Genomic DNA, 17,805 nt, shown 5'->3' on the forward strand with positions numbered 1-17,805 from the left:
TTTTTAGAATTTTAATATCATAAGAATGTAAATAAATGATGGGAGATAGAAGAGGCACAATTTATAAACAAAATCATAAAATTGTTAAAATATTCTTGCAAAACGTCAAATTGGCGTCAGATACATAATATACAAACTCAAGATAAGAGCACAGCAATGGTTCGAATCCTTATTTATTAATTGGATGAATGAACTTAAAACTTTTTATTGGATCGAACTAGTTTGTTGTACAACAAAATATACATAATATAATGCAATATATATTCTCACAGACATAACGTCAAGTGTAATTAAATTTCTAAAAAAATATATTTTTATACTAACACGAGTACTTGTCTTTAACTAAATACACTAAAAGATAAATTTCAATTTCTTAAAATTTATATAAATGTATTAGTGTGGAATAACATTTAATAAGACTACATACACACATTGTTAATATAAACTCGATTAATCGGATACCACAAGAGTGTAATGTAGGTAGTTATATACCCAAAATACTTCTGTCAAAAATGTCGAATTTTAGAGCATGAAATAATACATCTAATATAAACACTATACAAATGCATAAATTATATAGTCACAACAAAATTTATATACATAACAAACATATTGAGATGATTTTAAAACAGCCCATCAATATCTATACAAGGATGTACATGTTCCTCCAACGCGTTATAACTAACAAATCTACGGTTACATTTGGGACATCTGAAGTCTGCAACCTAAAACAATAAAAATGATATAATATAAAATGCACAAGAAAAACAAACAACAAGTAAGTGCATCTGCATTTGACACAGGCATCTTTTTGATAAGGGCAACTGTGTCTCACTATGTAAAGTGAAATTTTTAGCACACATGTCAAAATTAAGTAACGAATATAGAAGTCTGTCAAATGTTACCGCGCATTAGGTAACAATAAATTTTAATTCATATTTGTCACCTACATAATAAACAAATATATATACATCAAATGACAGAAACAAAAAGTAATTGGCTACGCAACCAAACAAGAACATAAAAGTAGTATTTACAACTTGATTTACAATGTTATAAAAACACTACAGAAACAATAACAAACACAGCAATCAATTTTAAAATGGTACGTCAATATCTGCCATACAAGGAGCTACATGACGGTAGTATTCATCACGATTTATGTAGCTACGATTACAGTTAGGACATCTGAACTTTGGACGCTAAAACAAAAAACAAAAACTGTGTATATATAAGATAAAAACAAAATTAAAAAAAAAAATCCACTCTGACATTTAAAAAAGCTCTAAGCATACCCGTTATTGTGCGTGAAATACACAATATTCGACATGATCTTCAAGCACTCGCAATGATCGGAAGTGAATTAAGCACATTGGGCAAGTATACACAACAGGTTCTGGCGACTGTCAAAATAAATAAGAATAATTTCGACATCAACATTTCTGTAATGTCATAAATAACAAATGATTAAGGAATTTATTAAAAATGTAAGGGTGAAAAAGATATCTTCGTTTTGTAAAAACAATGCAAGGTTTTCCAGTATACCCTTTGGCATAAATGATTTACTATTCCCAGGTTTCTAATTTCAGTGTGGGAAATTTGTGTATGTAGTTTTGTACAACAGTGAATAGCTTTGGTTTTTGTAATGGAGGTGGGTAGATGCGTGGATTTAACGTTTCCAACAGGTGAGACATGGGCTTGAGCTATAAAATATCGTTTGGTTTAAAGACAAACACTAAGCTTAAGGGACAAAGTAGCATTTAATGGCATCCAAAAGTATAGAGAATAAATAATTCTATCCTCCCTGTACAGAAAAGCAGATACTCCAATACAGTTGCATAACAGAATTTATCTCTTGACAGACTCATTTAATGTCGTAAATACACAAATATCTGTTCGGGCACCACACTCTGTTTAAGAAATGTTTGATGTGCTGGTTTTGATTCTACTACATTTTTTTTACATACTGTTACACCCATACCAAATTAATTGGTCTTTTTCTAAATTACTCCATAAGCCAAAGTCATAAACCGCTGACTGTCAGTTACAGTTCCGAGACAAAGATAGTAAAGAATTACCTGAGGTGTCGGTGGCGCAGCAGCATGTTCTTCTCTTACAACATGAACATAATCACTACCTCTTAAACGGTCAACCTCTTCAAGCAACTGCTGATTACGTCTCTGCAAATTGCGAAGATCTTCGGCAATTGTCTCTTTTTCCCTGCCCAAATTAAGTTTGGCATGATGTTCAGCTTCAAAGTCGGTTTTGTAGATATCCAACTGTAAATATTCAACGTTAGTAGTTGGTTACTTCTAAATAGCCTACCTGTTCATGAAGTAAATCGAGCGTCTCCTTTGAAGCGGCCATTTCCTTAACCTGATTTTCTAACTGTAAAATCTTTACCTCGTTTGCGTTTATCGCCTCTCTGTCCTCGTTCCGTAAAAGCTCCAACTGTGTTATGTGCATTTGGGCGGCCATTAATTGTTCTTCAAAGTTAACATGGTTTTCTTTCGTGGTGGAAGTTGTTAATAGCTGAGCTTTTAAAGCTTTTATTTCGTCGAGTAAAATTTTTTGCAATGCCTCGGATTCCTTTAATTGCCTGTTTAAATTGTTTACATCCTTTTCGCTTGTTAATCTCAACCTCTGTAAATCATCTGTCAAATTTTGTACTTTTACCGACGACGATTGCAAGTCTTTCTGGTTTGATTTCTCTGCAAGCAGCTGCTGTTCCAGCTCCTTAATTTTTTTCTTTGTGGATAACAGTTCAAACTCACACAAATTATCAAAGCTGCTTTTTAATACGTTTAAATCGACTTTATCTTTTTCGGTTGCTAGTTCCTGTTCAGATTTTAAATGCTTTATTTCATTCCTTAATTCTTCTTTTTCTTTCTCAGTGGTTGTGACGAGTGCAGATAATTTCGCGTTTTCCAATTTCAACTGCATTAAACGAACAAAAAAGTTAGGTATTTTTTGTAAATGAAAAAAATGCTCTAAAACTAATTGAGAAACTTTACAGAAAATGAAATATTAATTTATTTAGAACACAACTTTGATGCAATATAGGCTGTAAAATTTCAAAAAAATGAATATGGGATTTTAGCATTATCTCTCTAGATTCAAAGTACCCGCTAGATCTTAGGGTTGCCATATTTAGTTACTGAAAAAAATTGTAGGCCGGATCTAATTCTTGCAGCAACTATCAACATAACCGCCATCTAACTCGTACGGCCGGTATTATAAAGCACACTTAACTATGTTGTCAGCTAACAATGTTGTTAAGGAATATTATGATTGGATGTTTTTTCAAACAATAAGATCATTCTTTGTAAAAACAACCAATCAAGAATAACATCATTCTTTGTAAAATCATCCATCACATGCCTTAACAACATTGTTAGCTGACAACATACTTAAATACTTATGCTTTATAATATCGGTCGTTAGTCTTACGCCCTTTACGCACATATCAGATAAGAACTGGCCGGTATTCGTTAGCAGATTGCTTTTGTATGAGCCAGTATGGTAGCTTTCACGCATGTTGTAACGACTGCTCGCAGATTTATAGAACATCATACTTAATTAGAGGTATCATACAATCGGAATCAGGTGTCTGTGGCCCTATGACGTCAACTATATTGAAGGACCTCGCTTAATACTTCGCGTCAGCGTGAATAGCATAGTATCTTAAGGGTTAATAGACAATGTTTGTGTTAATGTATATCATGGTAATTGTTATTAGCTTCTGTTTAAACAAATACCCCTGAAAACTTATAACCAATCATTTTACATAAATAAATATTTCCACGATTTTTTTAACAATCCTACACAAACGATAACACATACGCTGTTTTTTTTCTAGAAGTTTGAACACCAATAAAGAACTGACGAAAATGATTTCTTGCATATGGTTGCTGCCAGAATTAGATCATGTTTCTAAATTTTGTCTTTTATACAGTCCCAATTCCAATTTTTGTCATTCTATTGCTCAAGCGATAGGCGAGAGAAATTCACAATCAAAGTCAATGGCTACAGAAATAAAGGTTGGGATAAATTATTTCACAAATAAGAGATTTTTTCCACTTGGAAATCATAATAGTCGCAATTTGGAATTGTTCTGTATCTTAAGATTCATAAACAAAATCCTAAGCAACTTTGTGACCATGAAAGAAAGATTGGATTACACCAGAATACAGAGTCTGATAAATCTGGAAATAGTCGATTCTAGGGAAAATATATAAGATATTGAAAGAAAAGTTTTATGCAATAGTTTTAGGATCCTTCAATGTGTACTAGACAGTAATAATATTAATTATACAGGGTAGGTCATAAAGGCCTAATAAACCAAAACTGCATTTTTTTAATGGGGCACCGTATAAATTATTTGATATTTCACTTCTCTCCATTTTAAGCAAGATGTGTAAGCGTAATGTACCTAAATTCAATCGCTTCCGGGTTATAGAGTTTTGAAGATAAATAAATAAATTAATAAATAAATGTATTGAATGAAGAACAATAATTAATGATTTCAAACAATCATAACCAAACATCACAATCGGTTTTTTTTCAGAACCACAGAGTGATTTCGAAAGAAATTTGTGATGTCATTCATTATTGTTCTTCATACAAAAAAATGCAATTTTGGTGTGCAGTGCTTTTATGACCAACCCTGTATAATTATAATTATTACTACCAAGCAGACATTAAAGAACCCTAAAACTATAGTATAAAACTTTTTTCGAAATCTTGTGTTTCCAGACTAGCCTTATTAATGTTATGGTTCTGTATCCCCCCCAATATTATTTTTATTTATAATTGAATCGTACACAAAATGCTCATCAAATACTTTGCACTTAATTACAAACCTTCTCAACATATTTCTTTATGTCGTCAAATTTCTGTTTATGTGAAGCGTGCACCATGGAAACTTCGTTTTGCCAAGTGGCCAATATTCCATACTGTTTTTTCATGGCTAAGTTATTTTGATGAAGCGTTTCTGAGGGGAAAAATTAGTTTGTGTCTGTTCAACGCACAAAAAGTGACAAACCCAAACCTTTTAACTTAAGATTTTCCTCGATAAGCAGATCTACCTTTTGTTGAATTTCATCAGGACTGAGATCGACAGATACATTTGCGGAAGTCATCGCGCTCACATTTTGCTTTGTTACACGCAGAATCTAAAAGACAAATGCTCATCAAATACTATTAAGAAAAGGATGTACTTACAAGTTCTTTGTCAAGTTGTGGTAAACATGGTGACGAAGGTAAGGAGCTTTCAAGAGCACTTGAAGCTAAACTGATCGATTGTTGCACAACAGACGAGTCAAGTAAGTCTGGTGTATCATTTTTAACTTCCACAATAGATTCTGGAGGTAACGAATGCCCGAGTACTACAAATGACTCTTCATCGTCAGATTCCGGGTATAAAGAACAGTCCGGTGGTAACATGCTGCTAACAGCCATTTTTAAATATCTAGAACATCAACAAAAATATATAAATAACACTAAGCACTCAAGAGGACTGATTCAAATCAACAAATTGGATGATGATCAAAAAATGAGCAATGAAAGGAAAACACAGAACTACTTATTACTAAAGAGATTTAAAAGAATTTCATCTAAAAATAGTCATATACCAATAATAGATCAAATTGAGAATCTCACCAAATGATCTCAAGTAGATTTAATGCCAAATTGTTTTATGAATTAAAATAACATCCTCCAGAAAAGCAATGCCAAAAAACTATTACTGAAACAATTTATCCCCACATTCATTATTATACAACAAATAGATAAGAGTGAAAGTTTTGCGTAAATATGGTATAACGAGTAGTATAATATTTTGTCAAATCGAAATAAGATATGTAATAAAACACCGGAAGTCGCCATTAATTTCATTATTTTAAATTGGAACGCTTAGTTGTTATTATTCATTTTTGGATTTCTACGAAAATTTCATGATGATTTTCATCAGGTTTCTCTCTACCATTGTTTAAACTTTAAACAATGCCTATACCTATTTTTTAGATATCTTGATTTCTTTAAAAAATTTTAAAAATATAGTACTATTTTCAACCATAAGGCTGTTACCCATTCTGATTAGTGCGAGGATTAGTGGTAGTGGTAAGCGCTTCTGGAGTAAACTGCTGCACAAGGATACCTTCGAAATCCACATTGACAATTGATTTATCGCATACAGGGTGACCAAAATTGAATGACTAATTTCTTTATTTACAAGATTTCGTTTTTTCAGAAACACCACGTATACTATGCGATCAAAAAAGAGTTGCTGTCTAGTCGCCTTTGCAAATTCAATTATCTAATATAAAACAGTTGACAATAGGTACAAGGAAACCTGATGACACTCATCATGACATTTTTTCAGAACTCCAAACATAAAATATCAGGATTCCAATTTAAAATAAGTATGACCTTGAAGATATCTTAAACTGAAAAATGTAACACTTTTTAATAAAAGAACACATCACTTACACAAAGTTACAACGCTAATAAAATATATAAAATTACAAGTGAGGGAGATAATGTGTTATCGCCTCCCCTACAATTTGAATTTGTTTCCAGCTAATACAACATTGAATACAAAACTCTTAACTTTGTATACTAAAGACGAAACTAAAAGAATGTTGAAAGTGTTTAGGTTTTCAAAAAGCTACCAATGAAACCTTTTTTTTTATTTAAGAAAACCCTACATGTATCAAAACACTCTCTACTCTGCTACTACTATCCCTTATGTGATCATGTAGACACAGCCACAATTCATCTGACAAATAATAATAATCTGCACAACATGTGACTTGATTATACCATAATTGATAATGGTTATCATAGTCGGATTCGGTAATCCTCTATTAGACATAATTGTACAATTAGATGATGATACTATCTTACAAAAGTACAACATACGGGAAGACTATGAAAAGGAAGAAACTGCTAATGTCATCCGCTTACTTCTTAAGGATGTTTCACAGTAAACTGTTCTGATATTCAGTATTTCGTGAATACAATAACATTTTTAGTTTAAGCCCAGTATTTGCACCGGGAGGGTGCGCTCAAAACACTTTACGAATTTTACAATGGATTCTAAATGAACCAAACTCGACAGTAATGATGGGGGCGGTTGGTACTGATGAACACAGTGCTATCTTGGAAAAATTAGTACAGGAGGCGGGAGTTCATACACAGTATGCTCACATGCTATGAACCTTCAAGTTTACGCCAAATTTAGTTATTGCAGAAAAGAAAACCATCCGACTGGGTGTAGTGTTGTATTAATTAAAGGAGTACATCGTGCACTAATAGCCCATATTGGTGCAGCACAATACCTCAATATTGATGACATACGATGCAATGAGAAGTTAGATGTGCTGATGAAAGCGAACTTAGTATACGTGGAAGGATTTTTTGTGTCACAACGTGTAGCAATTGTTGAATACGTAGAGGCATTTTGTAATGATAAAAGTATTCCTTTCGTTTTTAATTTGAGTGGTGTTTATATGATTGAAAATTTCCCCACAGAAATGTGGGCATTTGCGCAAAATGCCGATGTATTATTTGGAAATAGTAGGGAGTATAAAACTTTAATCAAGAATACTAATCTATCATTGTCGGTAGACCATTTTGCAATACAATTGTGTCAAAATTATCAAAATCGGAAGAATCTACCATACGGTAAACTTGTTGTAATTACAAATGGAGACGAATGTGTAATATGTGCACATAGTGGCGGGCACATTGAGGTACTGCACGTTCCGAAAATTGACAAAAGTAAATTTAAAGATTCAAATGGAGCCGGTGACGCATTTGCGGCAGGATTTTTAGCAGGTTTGTTGTTAAAAAAAGAACCACTAACCAGTATGAAATGGGGCTGCTGGTCTGCACAACAAATAATACAACAAAGTGGATGCACAATACCAAAATACACTGCACAATTTATCACTAGCATTGATTAGTAATTATGATTAACAAATTTAATTTTGTTTAATGAGTCATCAGTGTGAAAAATTAACACATAATAAGAAGGCTAATAAAATTGCAATTTGATAATCGGTATTATTATTAGACGTTAACTTACCTCTAATGATCAGAATTTAAAAAATCTGGATCAGCCCGTATAAACAGCAAAACAAATCAAGAACTTAATTTATTTACAAGCAGAGGAAGTCACTGGCAAATTGCACAAGGAAAATAAATAGTCGATGGGGGAGGGGGAAAATGTCGGTGACTCATTCACCGATGGTTATGATTTATAAAAACATTGTTGCCGCACTGAAGTATTATAAGGTGTAATTTTTAAGGCGCCCGTGTCCTGAAGAAGACGGTTAAAACCTACGAGAAAAACATTTTTACTCGCTCATGTATAAGGTTATATGTATCATTGTATAATATACAATAGTTATATCAAACAGAACTAAGTATATAAGTTTAGGGTACACGTACAAAAATTAGCCTATCTTTTTAAGAGATATTATATCTGTTACGGTGAAAGTAATAAGAATGCGGCGATTATTCATAATCACCCATAAATTTGGGTTGCATTTCACATTCACCAGTTATTATGAATAATCGCCGCTTTAATCGCAGTGCCGTTACATACAGTTCAATGTTACATAGTCGGGCGCGCTAACCTTACATTTGCATATTTAACTTAATTTTCAAAAACCTATCAAGCAACGTACATTCATTTTAACAATTGATAGTTATAATATCACAAGTGATGTCAATTCAAAAACCTAACGCATGTCTGTAACTTGAATTTTTTCTTCTTCCTTTTCTCCTTTAATTTGCAATACTAATTTTCCGCATAAATTAACTTCCATTTGTGCTGGCATATGCCTACGGTTAGGCAACACACCTTAAAAAAAGAATAGCACTATGGGAAGAAATACGAAACTCTCTATGTACATAAATCGTGATAATCTTCAACGTACGTGGACCGTTCTGCGCATAGGCTGGGAGCAGAGATTTTTTAGGAATGAAGCTAGTTGGTTACTTTTCTATGCAGTTTTCACATCTAGTGACTTTTTCTCAATCGATCACATATTATTTTAAATTTTTTCTAACGACTTTTTTGGATTTAGTGACTTTTCTAATGACTTTTTGAATTAGAATCGGCCTTATATTACTACTAGTGGCACCTTAGATTATATATATACTAACAAGTGACATAATATGTATGATCTAAGGGTGGCACAGAGGATAGAATCATTCTGTTTAAAGAGTAAAGAGCACAGTAGTCACTAAGTCACCGCGAGTAGAAAGGTTCTTACCCTGCGTTCGATTACCAAAGTAGGCAATAAGTATGGTTGCGAAGCTATACAGGGGTTGGCAGCTTAGACCATACAGTACAGTTGGCAGTCAACAGTTATTGGTTACTTATTTAGTTACTTATATTATAAATTTGGCACTACGTCCTTCAATGTTTTGTTTTGACAGTTTTCACACTAGCATGCAATCTTTTCGTCTTTTGAGTTAGTTAATTTTCTCACGTAATTCCTGTTTTAAACTTCTAAATTATAAAACCTTAAATCTTTGGATTGAATTAAAAAAATCTACAGTCTTACGAAATTCAAACAAAATGGTAACATACGCCAAATTAAATGAATTCAAAGTGCAAGTTTTTTGTCAGTCTGTTGCAGAGTTTCTAAAAGGGTTACCTTCTTATAATGAAGACAATTTTTCAAAATTTCACGCAGATAGCAACGCAAGAGTTTCATTAAAAAAGCCATCCGTCTACATTCCCACAAAAGATTTTCCATCGGAGCAAGGTGGGTTTATATTAGATCTTCATCTCAAATCTAACCTTTTATTTTTTTAGTAATAGTGACAGAGAAAACCAGCATACTCTTAAGGTACCTACATCAACATTGGGATAAAAAGGTAAGTAAATCTCATTCAACAATCCTTAAGATTTACATCTAAATTTAGGGATTTCAGAAGAAAAGAGATCACATATCTCTCGATAATGCAGACGATTGCAATCAGTCACGGAAAAGGCCTAGAATTGACTGTGTCGGTACACCGTAAGCATTTGGTTTTTCAATAGAAGTATTTATTTTCTTTGTAAGATTTTTATTTAATTCTGTATTTCATTGTTAAGTGTTGAATAAGTTTTCTCGCATAAATTAGTTTATCCCTAGCTCGTAAGGTTTTGTAAAGTATCTACCAATAATGAGGTAGGTAACTTATCCTACTTTGGTAATTATTACTTCCTGGGAAAATTTGGTATTCGATCAAAACATTGTTCTAGAGGTAGGTGCCAAACGGATAGTCACTCATCAAAACTGAAGACGCATTTAAAATTAAATTTGTGTAGCTAAGCTACGATGCTATTTCAAATCATGTTCAAATACCTTGTCGATTTAAAGTAGTTAGGTTATATGTCGAACATGTTTACCTAAAAGAGTACCGACGTATATCTTATAGGATATCGTAAGATTTTATAAACAATTAATGTTAAAATTTGATGTACATGTCTTAAAGTAATGTTATGTAATGTTTAGAGGAATCGACTCAAATATAATATGTTTTACAATCTTTCATATTTCATTCAAAAATATTATTTAGTACAAGGTGAATCAATAATTTTTTCTTTTACTAATTGTTAATTACTGCTGAAATGTCAATTAGCTACATACACTGTTTAGTATTAAGAGGCAGATAAGTAAAGAAAGGGGAAGAAATGGTTTCTACTGAAACCGCTTGGTTCAGCGATAAGTAAAAGAACATGCTTTGTTGCAATGTGAAATTCAATTTTTGTACAGGGTTTTACCAAAGTCTCAGGGTGGAGCTATAACGTTTCAAACGAGTAAAAAAGAAAATCTGAAAAATGAATGATCATAAAAACTACATTCCAGATGGTTTCAAACTTTCGTACACTATGATCATACCTATGCCAAAATTTTTAAATTGCAACCACTGTTGAGTTTTGTCTTATTTTATAATTAAAAAATATGAGAATGTCTGAAAGTAGCACGGTCGAACGGAAAACTGAGATGCTTGGGAAATTTCCACAAGGCTTTCCTCTCAAACCCTCGTCAACTGGTTACAAGCGAACGAATGCAGTAGAACATTTCATTTACATCTTACTTCGTCCAGGCTAAATAACTCTAAAATCATTTATTTAAGAAAAAAAATTAGTTCCCCCTCCAAACTGGGTTTTTCATGTAGGTGAAAAGATTAGAAATTGGCGAAAAATAATTAAAACAGCTGAATTTTTCCGCGGCCGAAATCGGGGCTTGAAAGGAGTGGAAGATGGTACTTGGCATTTTGTGTGGGTCTGTAAAATTGAGCCGTTTCAGAGATATTCATAGAATCGCCAAAGGGGAGAACTGTTTGTCACTGATTCCCATTCCTTCACAAACATACCTTCGTTGTTGTTATCTCTTTTTGGCGCAGCAACCTCAATTTAAAACGCCAATCTGAATCAAACAAAATCTCAATGATGTCAGTTGGTCTGTCTGTCTGTACACTCATTGGCTTTTAAACAGCTGAATCGATTTCAACCTAATTTGATGCACATTCTTAGACATAAAAGGGCAGAATCTCGCATGCGCAGATGTGAGGGTGGTATTTGTGCTATCCACAGCAAATTTTTTTCTAGAGTTCCTTTTTGGATCTTTAATCCTTATTAAAACTGACATACCACATTTGGCAAGTTCCCCAATCAGGAGTGCCTGAGCTACAACTCTGAACAAACTACACAAATTAAGTATTGTATTCATTTTATTTGGAAACTGTTATAAAATGTCCTTACTTAAACTATGTGCCTGTACCAGGAGTACCAGGTGAACCAACCACATCAATTATTTCAGGATTTCCCGATAATTTCGTGCCATCACCTTCAGTAGTTGATGAAAGTAATTGTGGAGGAATAGTCAGTGACTAAAATTCCATTATAGAACCTAAAAATGTAACTGCAAGATTCATACCTTCCCAGGACTTAAGGCTTCGTATTGATGTCTCAGTGATTGTAATTCGAATTCACACGATGTCAGGGCAGCTTTAAGCTCCATATGCAATACCATGTCACTTCTTAATTCGTTAAAATGTTGACAAACATCTTCGGTAGGAATGGGGTTTAGCTCTAAAACCAAAGCAACAAATTGAAAAACTAAATTGTCAGATTTTACCCATTTCCATCTCCTGAAGCAACTGTTCAATTCCTTTTGATTTCTTCTGACCAACGTTAGCTGGTAGCTTCATTCTTTGAGAGCGAAGAGAGACTCCACTATTTTTATAATCTGGAAATTTAATTCCTGCCGTTTCAACAGCCTGTAAAATGTGCTGCAATAGAAACGTTCATGAACCAACCCTTCAAGAGAAAAGTCTCTATAAATCCCTTACACTTGTGTCAATTCGTGATGGACGAGTAGGATTTGCCAATTTCTTTTTCGGTATTTTCTTATCGGCTTTTCGTAAGTGATCTGCTTGATTATCTGCTTGACTAATTAATTTCTGCAAATCCTGGGTTTTGCGCTCACGCTCTTTCTTTCGGGCTTCAATCTTCTTCAGTTCATTTATTAAAAATTGTTCCTCTTCAATCTGCGTGCATTAAACATTGTGACAATTTTACAAAAAAAAAACATTACCTGCTCAGGAGTACGCTCATACAATCGTTTCAATTGCTCCTTTCTTCTTCGTTCATGATCAGCATCATAATGGTACACTTTTCTTTCACCACTTGACTAGAAAAGATAAAGACAAAATATAACAGTTATGCACCATTTCAATTACCTTGGCTAAAATTCCTGAAATTTTATAGTAACGTTCTTTAAGATCTTCAATTGATCGTTTACTAAACTTTTCCGTATCATATCTGTCTGCCATAATTATAAATCGTAAATCAAACCTTCTTGCCAAGTCCATCATATGGTCGGTTTCCTCTTTAGTCCAACCTTCCGTTTGCAAGTGTTGTTGATAAACTGCATCTGTATATGTTGGAATTTCAATTTTCTACAATAAGATGTAGGTACACTACATATAATAGCCGCGATCTATTTTAATTACTTTGTTAAATTTTGCAAATGGATACTCTTTTGGTCCATCTGATGGCCTTCGCCAATGATAAAACACAGCCCCATCGGTTCTCGCTGGATTTGTGAAAGGCATCCACTCCCATTTTCTTGGTTTGCGCATTCCCAATTTAATTTTAGTTTGCTTATATCCGTTACTAGTATCTGAAGGGAATAACGGTGGTGCATCCTTTGTGTCATTATACAGCAAAGCGTACACTTCGCGATGCATTCCTTCAGGTCGTTTTGGGGCCTTCGTCGCAGAAAATGTACGCCTTTTTAGTTTATCTGGTCCGATAATGGATTCTCGTGTTATTTCTGGGGTTACAGGTTGATCCAATTCCATTATATCTCGTACATCTACCATTTTTGGGAAGGTCTATTTGTCTTGTTAATATCGAGCAAACTGTTACTTGGGATGAATTATTTAAATAAAATTACTGTTACGATGCTATTTATACGCAGAAAATACTGTTTTGTTGGTTTGTAGTTAAAAGATTATTTGTTATTTTTCTTTCGCAAAGTGAGGTTATGATCGTACTTTCAGCTGGTGACTACTTCTTATACCAAGAAATGATTTATACACATATATGCATTTCTTATACTATTTTATAGACATTTTAATTAATATAAATTTAAAATTACGCCGAAAAGTTATAAACTGTGACACAACCAATGCGATTTTACCACCCACTGACCCCCACGTTAGTAAGGGAGGTATTGCATTGGGGTACAAAATGGCCCCCCAGCCCCCACTGTTTTGACGGAAACACACATTTTGAAGCACTAGGAATCCGAATCAAACATTTCGATGATGTCAATCGGTCTGTCTGTACCTACTCTCATTTCCGGCTAAATGGTTGAACGGATTGGAATCAAATTTGATACAGATATTCTTAAACATAAAAGGGCAGAATCGCGAGTGCGGAAGGTATCTGTGCGCAGAAATCTTTTTGATGTGTATTTTTAACACATAGGGCCGGTTGCACAAATGCAGTTTGAACCTCGCTTGGAATTAACCAGTGGATTAAGATCTAAGATTGCTAATTAACTAATCAGTTGCCTTAATCCATTGCGTTAATCTAAACAAGGTTTAAACTGCCTTTGTGCAACCGGCCCTGAATTATTCGGCATGTCAATTATGTAACACAACAGGACAACAAATTATGCAGCTTAGTAGTTGACCGTGTCGTTATACAACCTCCCGCTTAGGATGGAGCAACCGTCCCGAGCAACATCCTACTCATACACGTGAATATTTTCTAGTTTCTTTGGGCGAAGGGGTTTAATGGATAACGTATATAGGGGTGATTACTGATTGATGTTCTTGAAAGCAGTTAGTGCTGAGGTGTGATACGTGCCCAATGATATAGCCGTTGTCTAGATTGAGTCTATTTGGATCGTGCATGGAAAGGGATATACTCGTTTAACAATCACGTACAGTCCGCCTCGTTTGGGGTAAACTTTGCGGTGTACGCGGTTTGTTTCAGAGTGGTAGGATATTTTCAAAGCTACAATGATGTAACACTACCAAAGCAAGATGGTCAGAACGACCCTTAGGAACTATAAACAAAGTATAAAGTATATCCGAAACAGATGGCAATAACAAATTTTTGTCGATGATGCTTACGTGAATCATTGTAAAAAAGAGAGCTCTCACTAAAACAAGACACGAGAGAGTTGCCTTTGAAAGATTTTTTTTTTAAATAAAAAGGGGTTTATAAATTTGACAGACCCAGTTACAGCTCAGAATTCTGACTTGAAACGCTTAATTTTGTCTTGTAAACTGAGAATAATTACAACTAACAACTCGCAACTTAGAATTCTCAGTTGCAATGGAATTATAAAAAGTTAACAGTTAAGGGGTTAAAGGTTTTTGAAAACAAAGAAAAGAATGGAAAAGCAAGTCTCGGACTGTAAAATGAATTAAGTAATATTAATATGAATTTGTGAAGATCACATGATACAGTATTCGTTTCAAGTGATTTAACTAAGTTAAATCAGTTTAAGTGATTGCACTTTGTTTTTTTTACAATCTTAGACCATAGTACACACAAAAAACAAATCATTTCAATGAAGCAAATTTTGCGTTGACCGAAGCACATATATGTTTGGATAGGGCCAACTACATGTGTATTTCAGTCTAAGTGACAATATATTTAGGCTATGATGCAAATTTTTATTAACTCAGACACAAATCAAATTGATTTAACAATTAATTTGGTTTAAGTGAAAAACCTATTCTTTCTGCTAACCTCGCAATTTATTTGGTTTAAATACATTGCGCCTAAATTGAAAGTATCGACGTGTTTGAATTAAAAACCATATTCTAGATCAAAATTTAAAAATATTTAAGGTAAATATATCATGCCTGACTAAACAAAACTTAAAAATTGTTCAACCCATACTGTGAATTGAAGCAATTATTAAATATTTAGCCCAAAAGCTACATATTTCTTATTCGACATGCGTACAGTTGAGACTAAATAATATTTTGGTGACGCAAATATATCATTCTTTCATTTAAATATTGTGCTGTTAAGGGGAATTTCCGTAATATCCACAATATAAAAAATTAAATACATAATAAAAATGCAATATGAATATAATTCATTTATTCAGAACTTTTTAGAAACAAATCAGAACCCAGTCATAACGTACGGGGTTTTTGGTATCTAGAGGGCCAAAATCGTAATTTTTACTTTATTTTCATACAACCTTTTATTTTGGCTCTCCATATAGTTACCGGGTACCCTATGTACAAGAAATAGATATAGGTAAGTATAAAAACTTAAAAATATAAAATTCCACATATGATAAAGGAATAAGAACTTACAAAATATTCTCTCAGAAGTACACTTACATAAAAACGGCAGGTAACTTAAAAATATAAAACAAAACCAAAACACTCAGGATGAAACGCACTATCTACGCACTTGCAAGAAATTTTTTCGGTGTCGCAACGCAAAACTTCGAACGTGTAAAGAGCAACCGAGGGGGAAATATTTATGCACCCATGCAATTGAAATGAATTCATTTCATTCCAGAGATTTATTTAGTTACTTAGCTTAAAACGTCAAGTTTTTTATATTAAATACAGGAAAAGTTAAATTCATGTACTGGTTTATTATGTTACACAAATGAACAACATGTTTAAGCGAATTGTATGGATATTTATGTGAAACTCCTCAAAGCAAATTGCTTGAGTCAAATATAATATTTTTGAATCAAAGTTAATCAAAGTCAAATATTTTGTGACGAAACATCAATTACATCGATTTATTTGAGTCAAAATAATTATTTTTGATTTAAATCTAATTTGATTATTTTAAATTAGTCTTTACTTCTTTTAAAGAAATACGGGTCAAATACATGATGAATTTGTCGTTAAAGTACGATTTTTTTCTGTGTACATGGCTATACTTATGGTCTAAGATTGTAAACGAAAAAAATCACTTAAACTGATTTAACTTAGTTAAATCACTTGAAACGAATACAGCTTAACAAGTAGTTAGTTAAAGTTTCCACGGCAAAATGCGTCCGCCGGATATATGTCCTGTAAATATACTTTGTTACATATATGATATGATAAGTAGCATAATATGTACACTTATCATATCAAACTGTTTATACTTTATTCCCATGATAAGTTTAATGATCTGTTTCCTAAGAATGGTAATTAAGAGATTTGATTAAACTCAGTAGCAGCTATAGGTGACGCAAGATATCCAAAACCTATCCTATAATCATTTTATGTAAGTGCTCATTTAGTCCAAAAAAATAACAGCCTTGTGCACAAATGAACTAAAAATGTCCTCCATATAAAATATGAGACGAAGTTAATGTAACTAATTATGAACCACTCTCAATAGCTAGATTAAATTGTTTTTGGAATTCTTTGAGAAAGTGTACCTACTTACTGATTTAACAGAAAATGTCAATTTCTAGTTCTATGCCGAAACCAACTGAAGCAAACTTATATTTATTAACTTGCAATTTCAATTTCAAAGACTTCAAGCATTGATTGTGTTATTAAGCGTACATTCCAAATATAATTTCATTCAAGTAATTAAGCTATCGTAATCATATCATGCCACTATAATTTGCGAATCAATACGCAACTGTACAACTATTGTTTAAATACTTTAAACAATGCTACAACTATGTGTATGGGGTACCGAAGGGATTCAGTTTTTGGTTCAATACTTTTTTATTTACATTAACGATTTAAGTTTTGCAATTCATATTTTCAACTAACTTTTTTATTTATTATTATCTTAGATAATTTCAAATGGTCACATTTGCAGGTAATAGTGATATGAAAATAAATAAATTAAATTAAATTAAATTAATAAAGTAAATAAAATAAAATCAAAAAATATTAACAAGATAAAAATAATTATTTTGCATTATCATAAAAATTAAAAAAGTATTTTAAATTATCTTAAAAAAGAATGATTTAAAATTATTGTCAAGATAAATTTAAATATTTAATCATCATTAATATTATAGAAATATTAACAAAATTTTACTATATACTGGATTTTCCCCCGCCACTTCGTACGCTCAATAGTGAGGGATATATGATAACGAAAATCCAGCGTACAGAATGTAAAAATGTAAACACACGGGCACGATACGACACAAGTGGGTTGAGGCATCCGAAATAGCAGAGTGCGACATCAACGAAAACAGAAGTTTTTTTTAATACCATAATACTATAACCCCTCCAGCCGTTCAGGAGCAGTTTAGGCACAAACACACGTACAGAAGAATT

At 32.9% G+C, this 17,805-nt stretch overlaps 3 protein-coding genes across 6 annotated transcripts; 2 read left to right on the top strand and 1 right to left on the bottom strand.

The window, feature by feature from the left end:
* Nucleotides 1-189: 189 nt before the first annotated feature.
* On the bottom strand, nt 190-13,584 carry LOC116164282 (rho-associated protein kinase 2-like). Its single transcript, XM_031478435.1, has 15 exons — nt 13,024-13,584; nt 12,751-12,969; nt 12,606-12,701; nt 12,361-12,558; nt 12,147-12,300; nt 11,946-12,100; nt 11,784-11,898; nt 6,088-6,157; nt 5,224-5,470; nt 5,051-5,174; nt 4,863-4,993; nt 2,326-2,937; nt 2,079-2,279; nt 1,296-1,403; nt 190-725 (listed from the first exon to the last, which is right to left on the bottom strand). The coding sequence occupies exons 1-14, from the start codon at nt 13,393-13,395 to the stop codon at nt 1,299-1,301; spliced, it is 2,799 nt and encodes a 932-aa protein (XP_031334295.1). The 5' UTR covers nt 13,396-13,584; the 3' UTR covers nt 190-725; nt 1,296-1,298.
* LOC116169981 (adenosine kinase 2-like) lies at nt 6,748-8,315 on the top strand. Of its 2 annotated transcripts, none has more exons than XM_031486219.1 (3): nt 6,748-6,985; nt 7,035-7,199; nt 7,253-8,315. In XM_031486219.1, exons 1-3 carry the CDS (start codon nt 6,834-6,836, stop codon nt 7,965-7,967), a joined length of 1,032 nt encoding a protein of 343 aa, XP_031342079.1. In that variant the 5' UTR covers nt 6,748-6,833; the 3' UTR covers nt 7,968-8,315. The 2 variants fall into 2 exon arrangements, with proteins under 2 accessions (XP_031342079.1, XP_031342072.1); XM_031486212.1 differs by having other exon boundaries at nt 6,751-6,985; nt 7,244-8,313.
* Nucleotides 9,427-10,551, top strand: LOC116169997 (DET1- and DDB1-associated protein 1). 3 transcript variants are annotated; one of them, XM_031486240.1, is made up of 4 exons: nt 9,427-9,595; nt 9,644-9,782; nt 9,833-9,894; nt 9,952-10,551. In XM_031486240.1, exons 1-4 carry the CDS (start codon nt 9,593-9,595, stop codon nt 10,039-10,041), a joined length of 294 nt encoding a protein of 97 aa, XP_031342100.1. In that variant the 5' UTR covers nt 9,427-9,592; the 3' UTR covers nt 10,042-10,551. The 3 variants fall into 3 exon arrangements, with proteins under 3 accessions (XP_031342100.1, XP_031342110.1, XP_031342090.1); XM_031486250.1 differs by having other exon boundaries at nt 9,955-10,551; XM_031486230.1 differs by having other exon boundaries at nt 9,432-9,595; nt 9,943-10,265.
* Nucleotides 13,585-17,805: the final 4,221 nt, after the last annotated feature.

This window comes from Photinus pyralis, unplaced genomic scaffold (genome assembly GCF_008802855.1).
Source record: "Photinus pyralis isolate 1611_PpyrPB1 unplaced genomic scaffold, Ppyr1.3 Ppyr1.4_LG1, whole genome shotgun sequence".
Classification (NCBI taxonomy): domain Eukaryota; kingdom Metazoa; phylum Arthropoda; class Insecta; order Coleoptera; family Lampyridae; genus Photinus; species Photinus pyralis.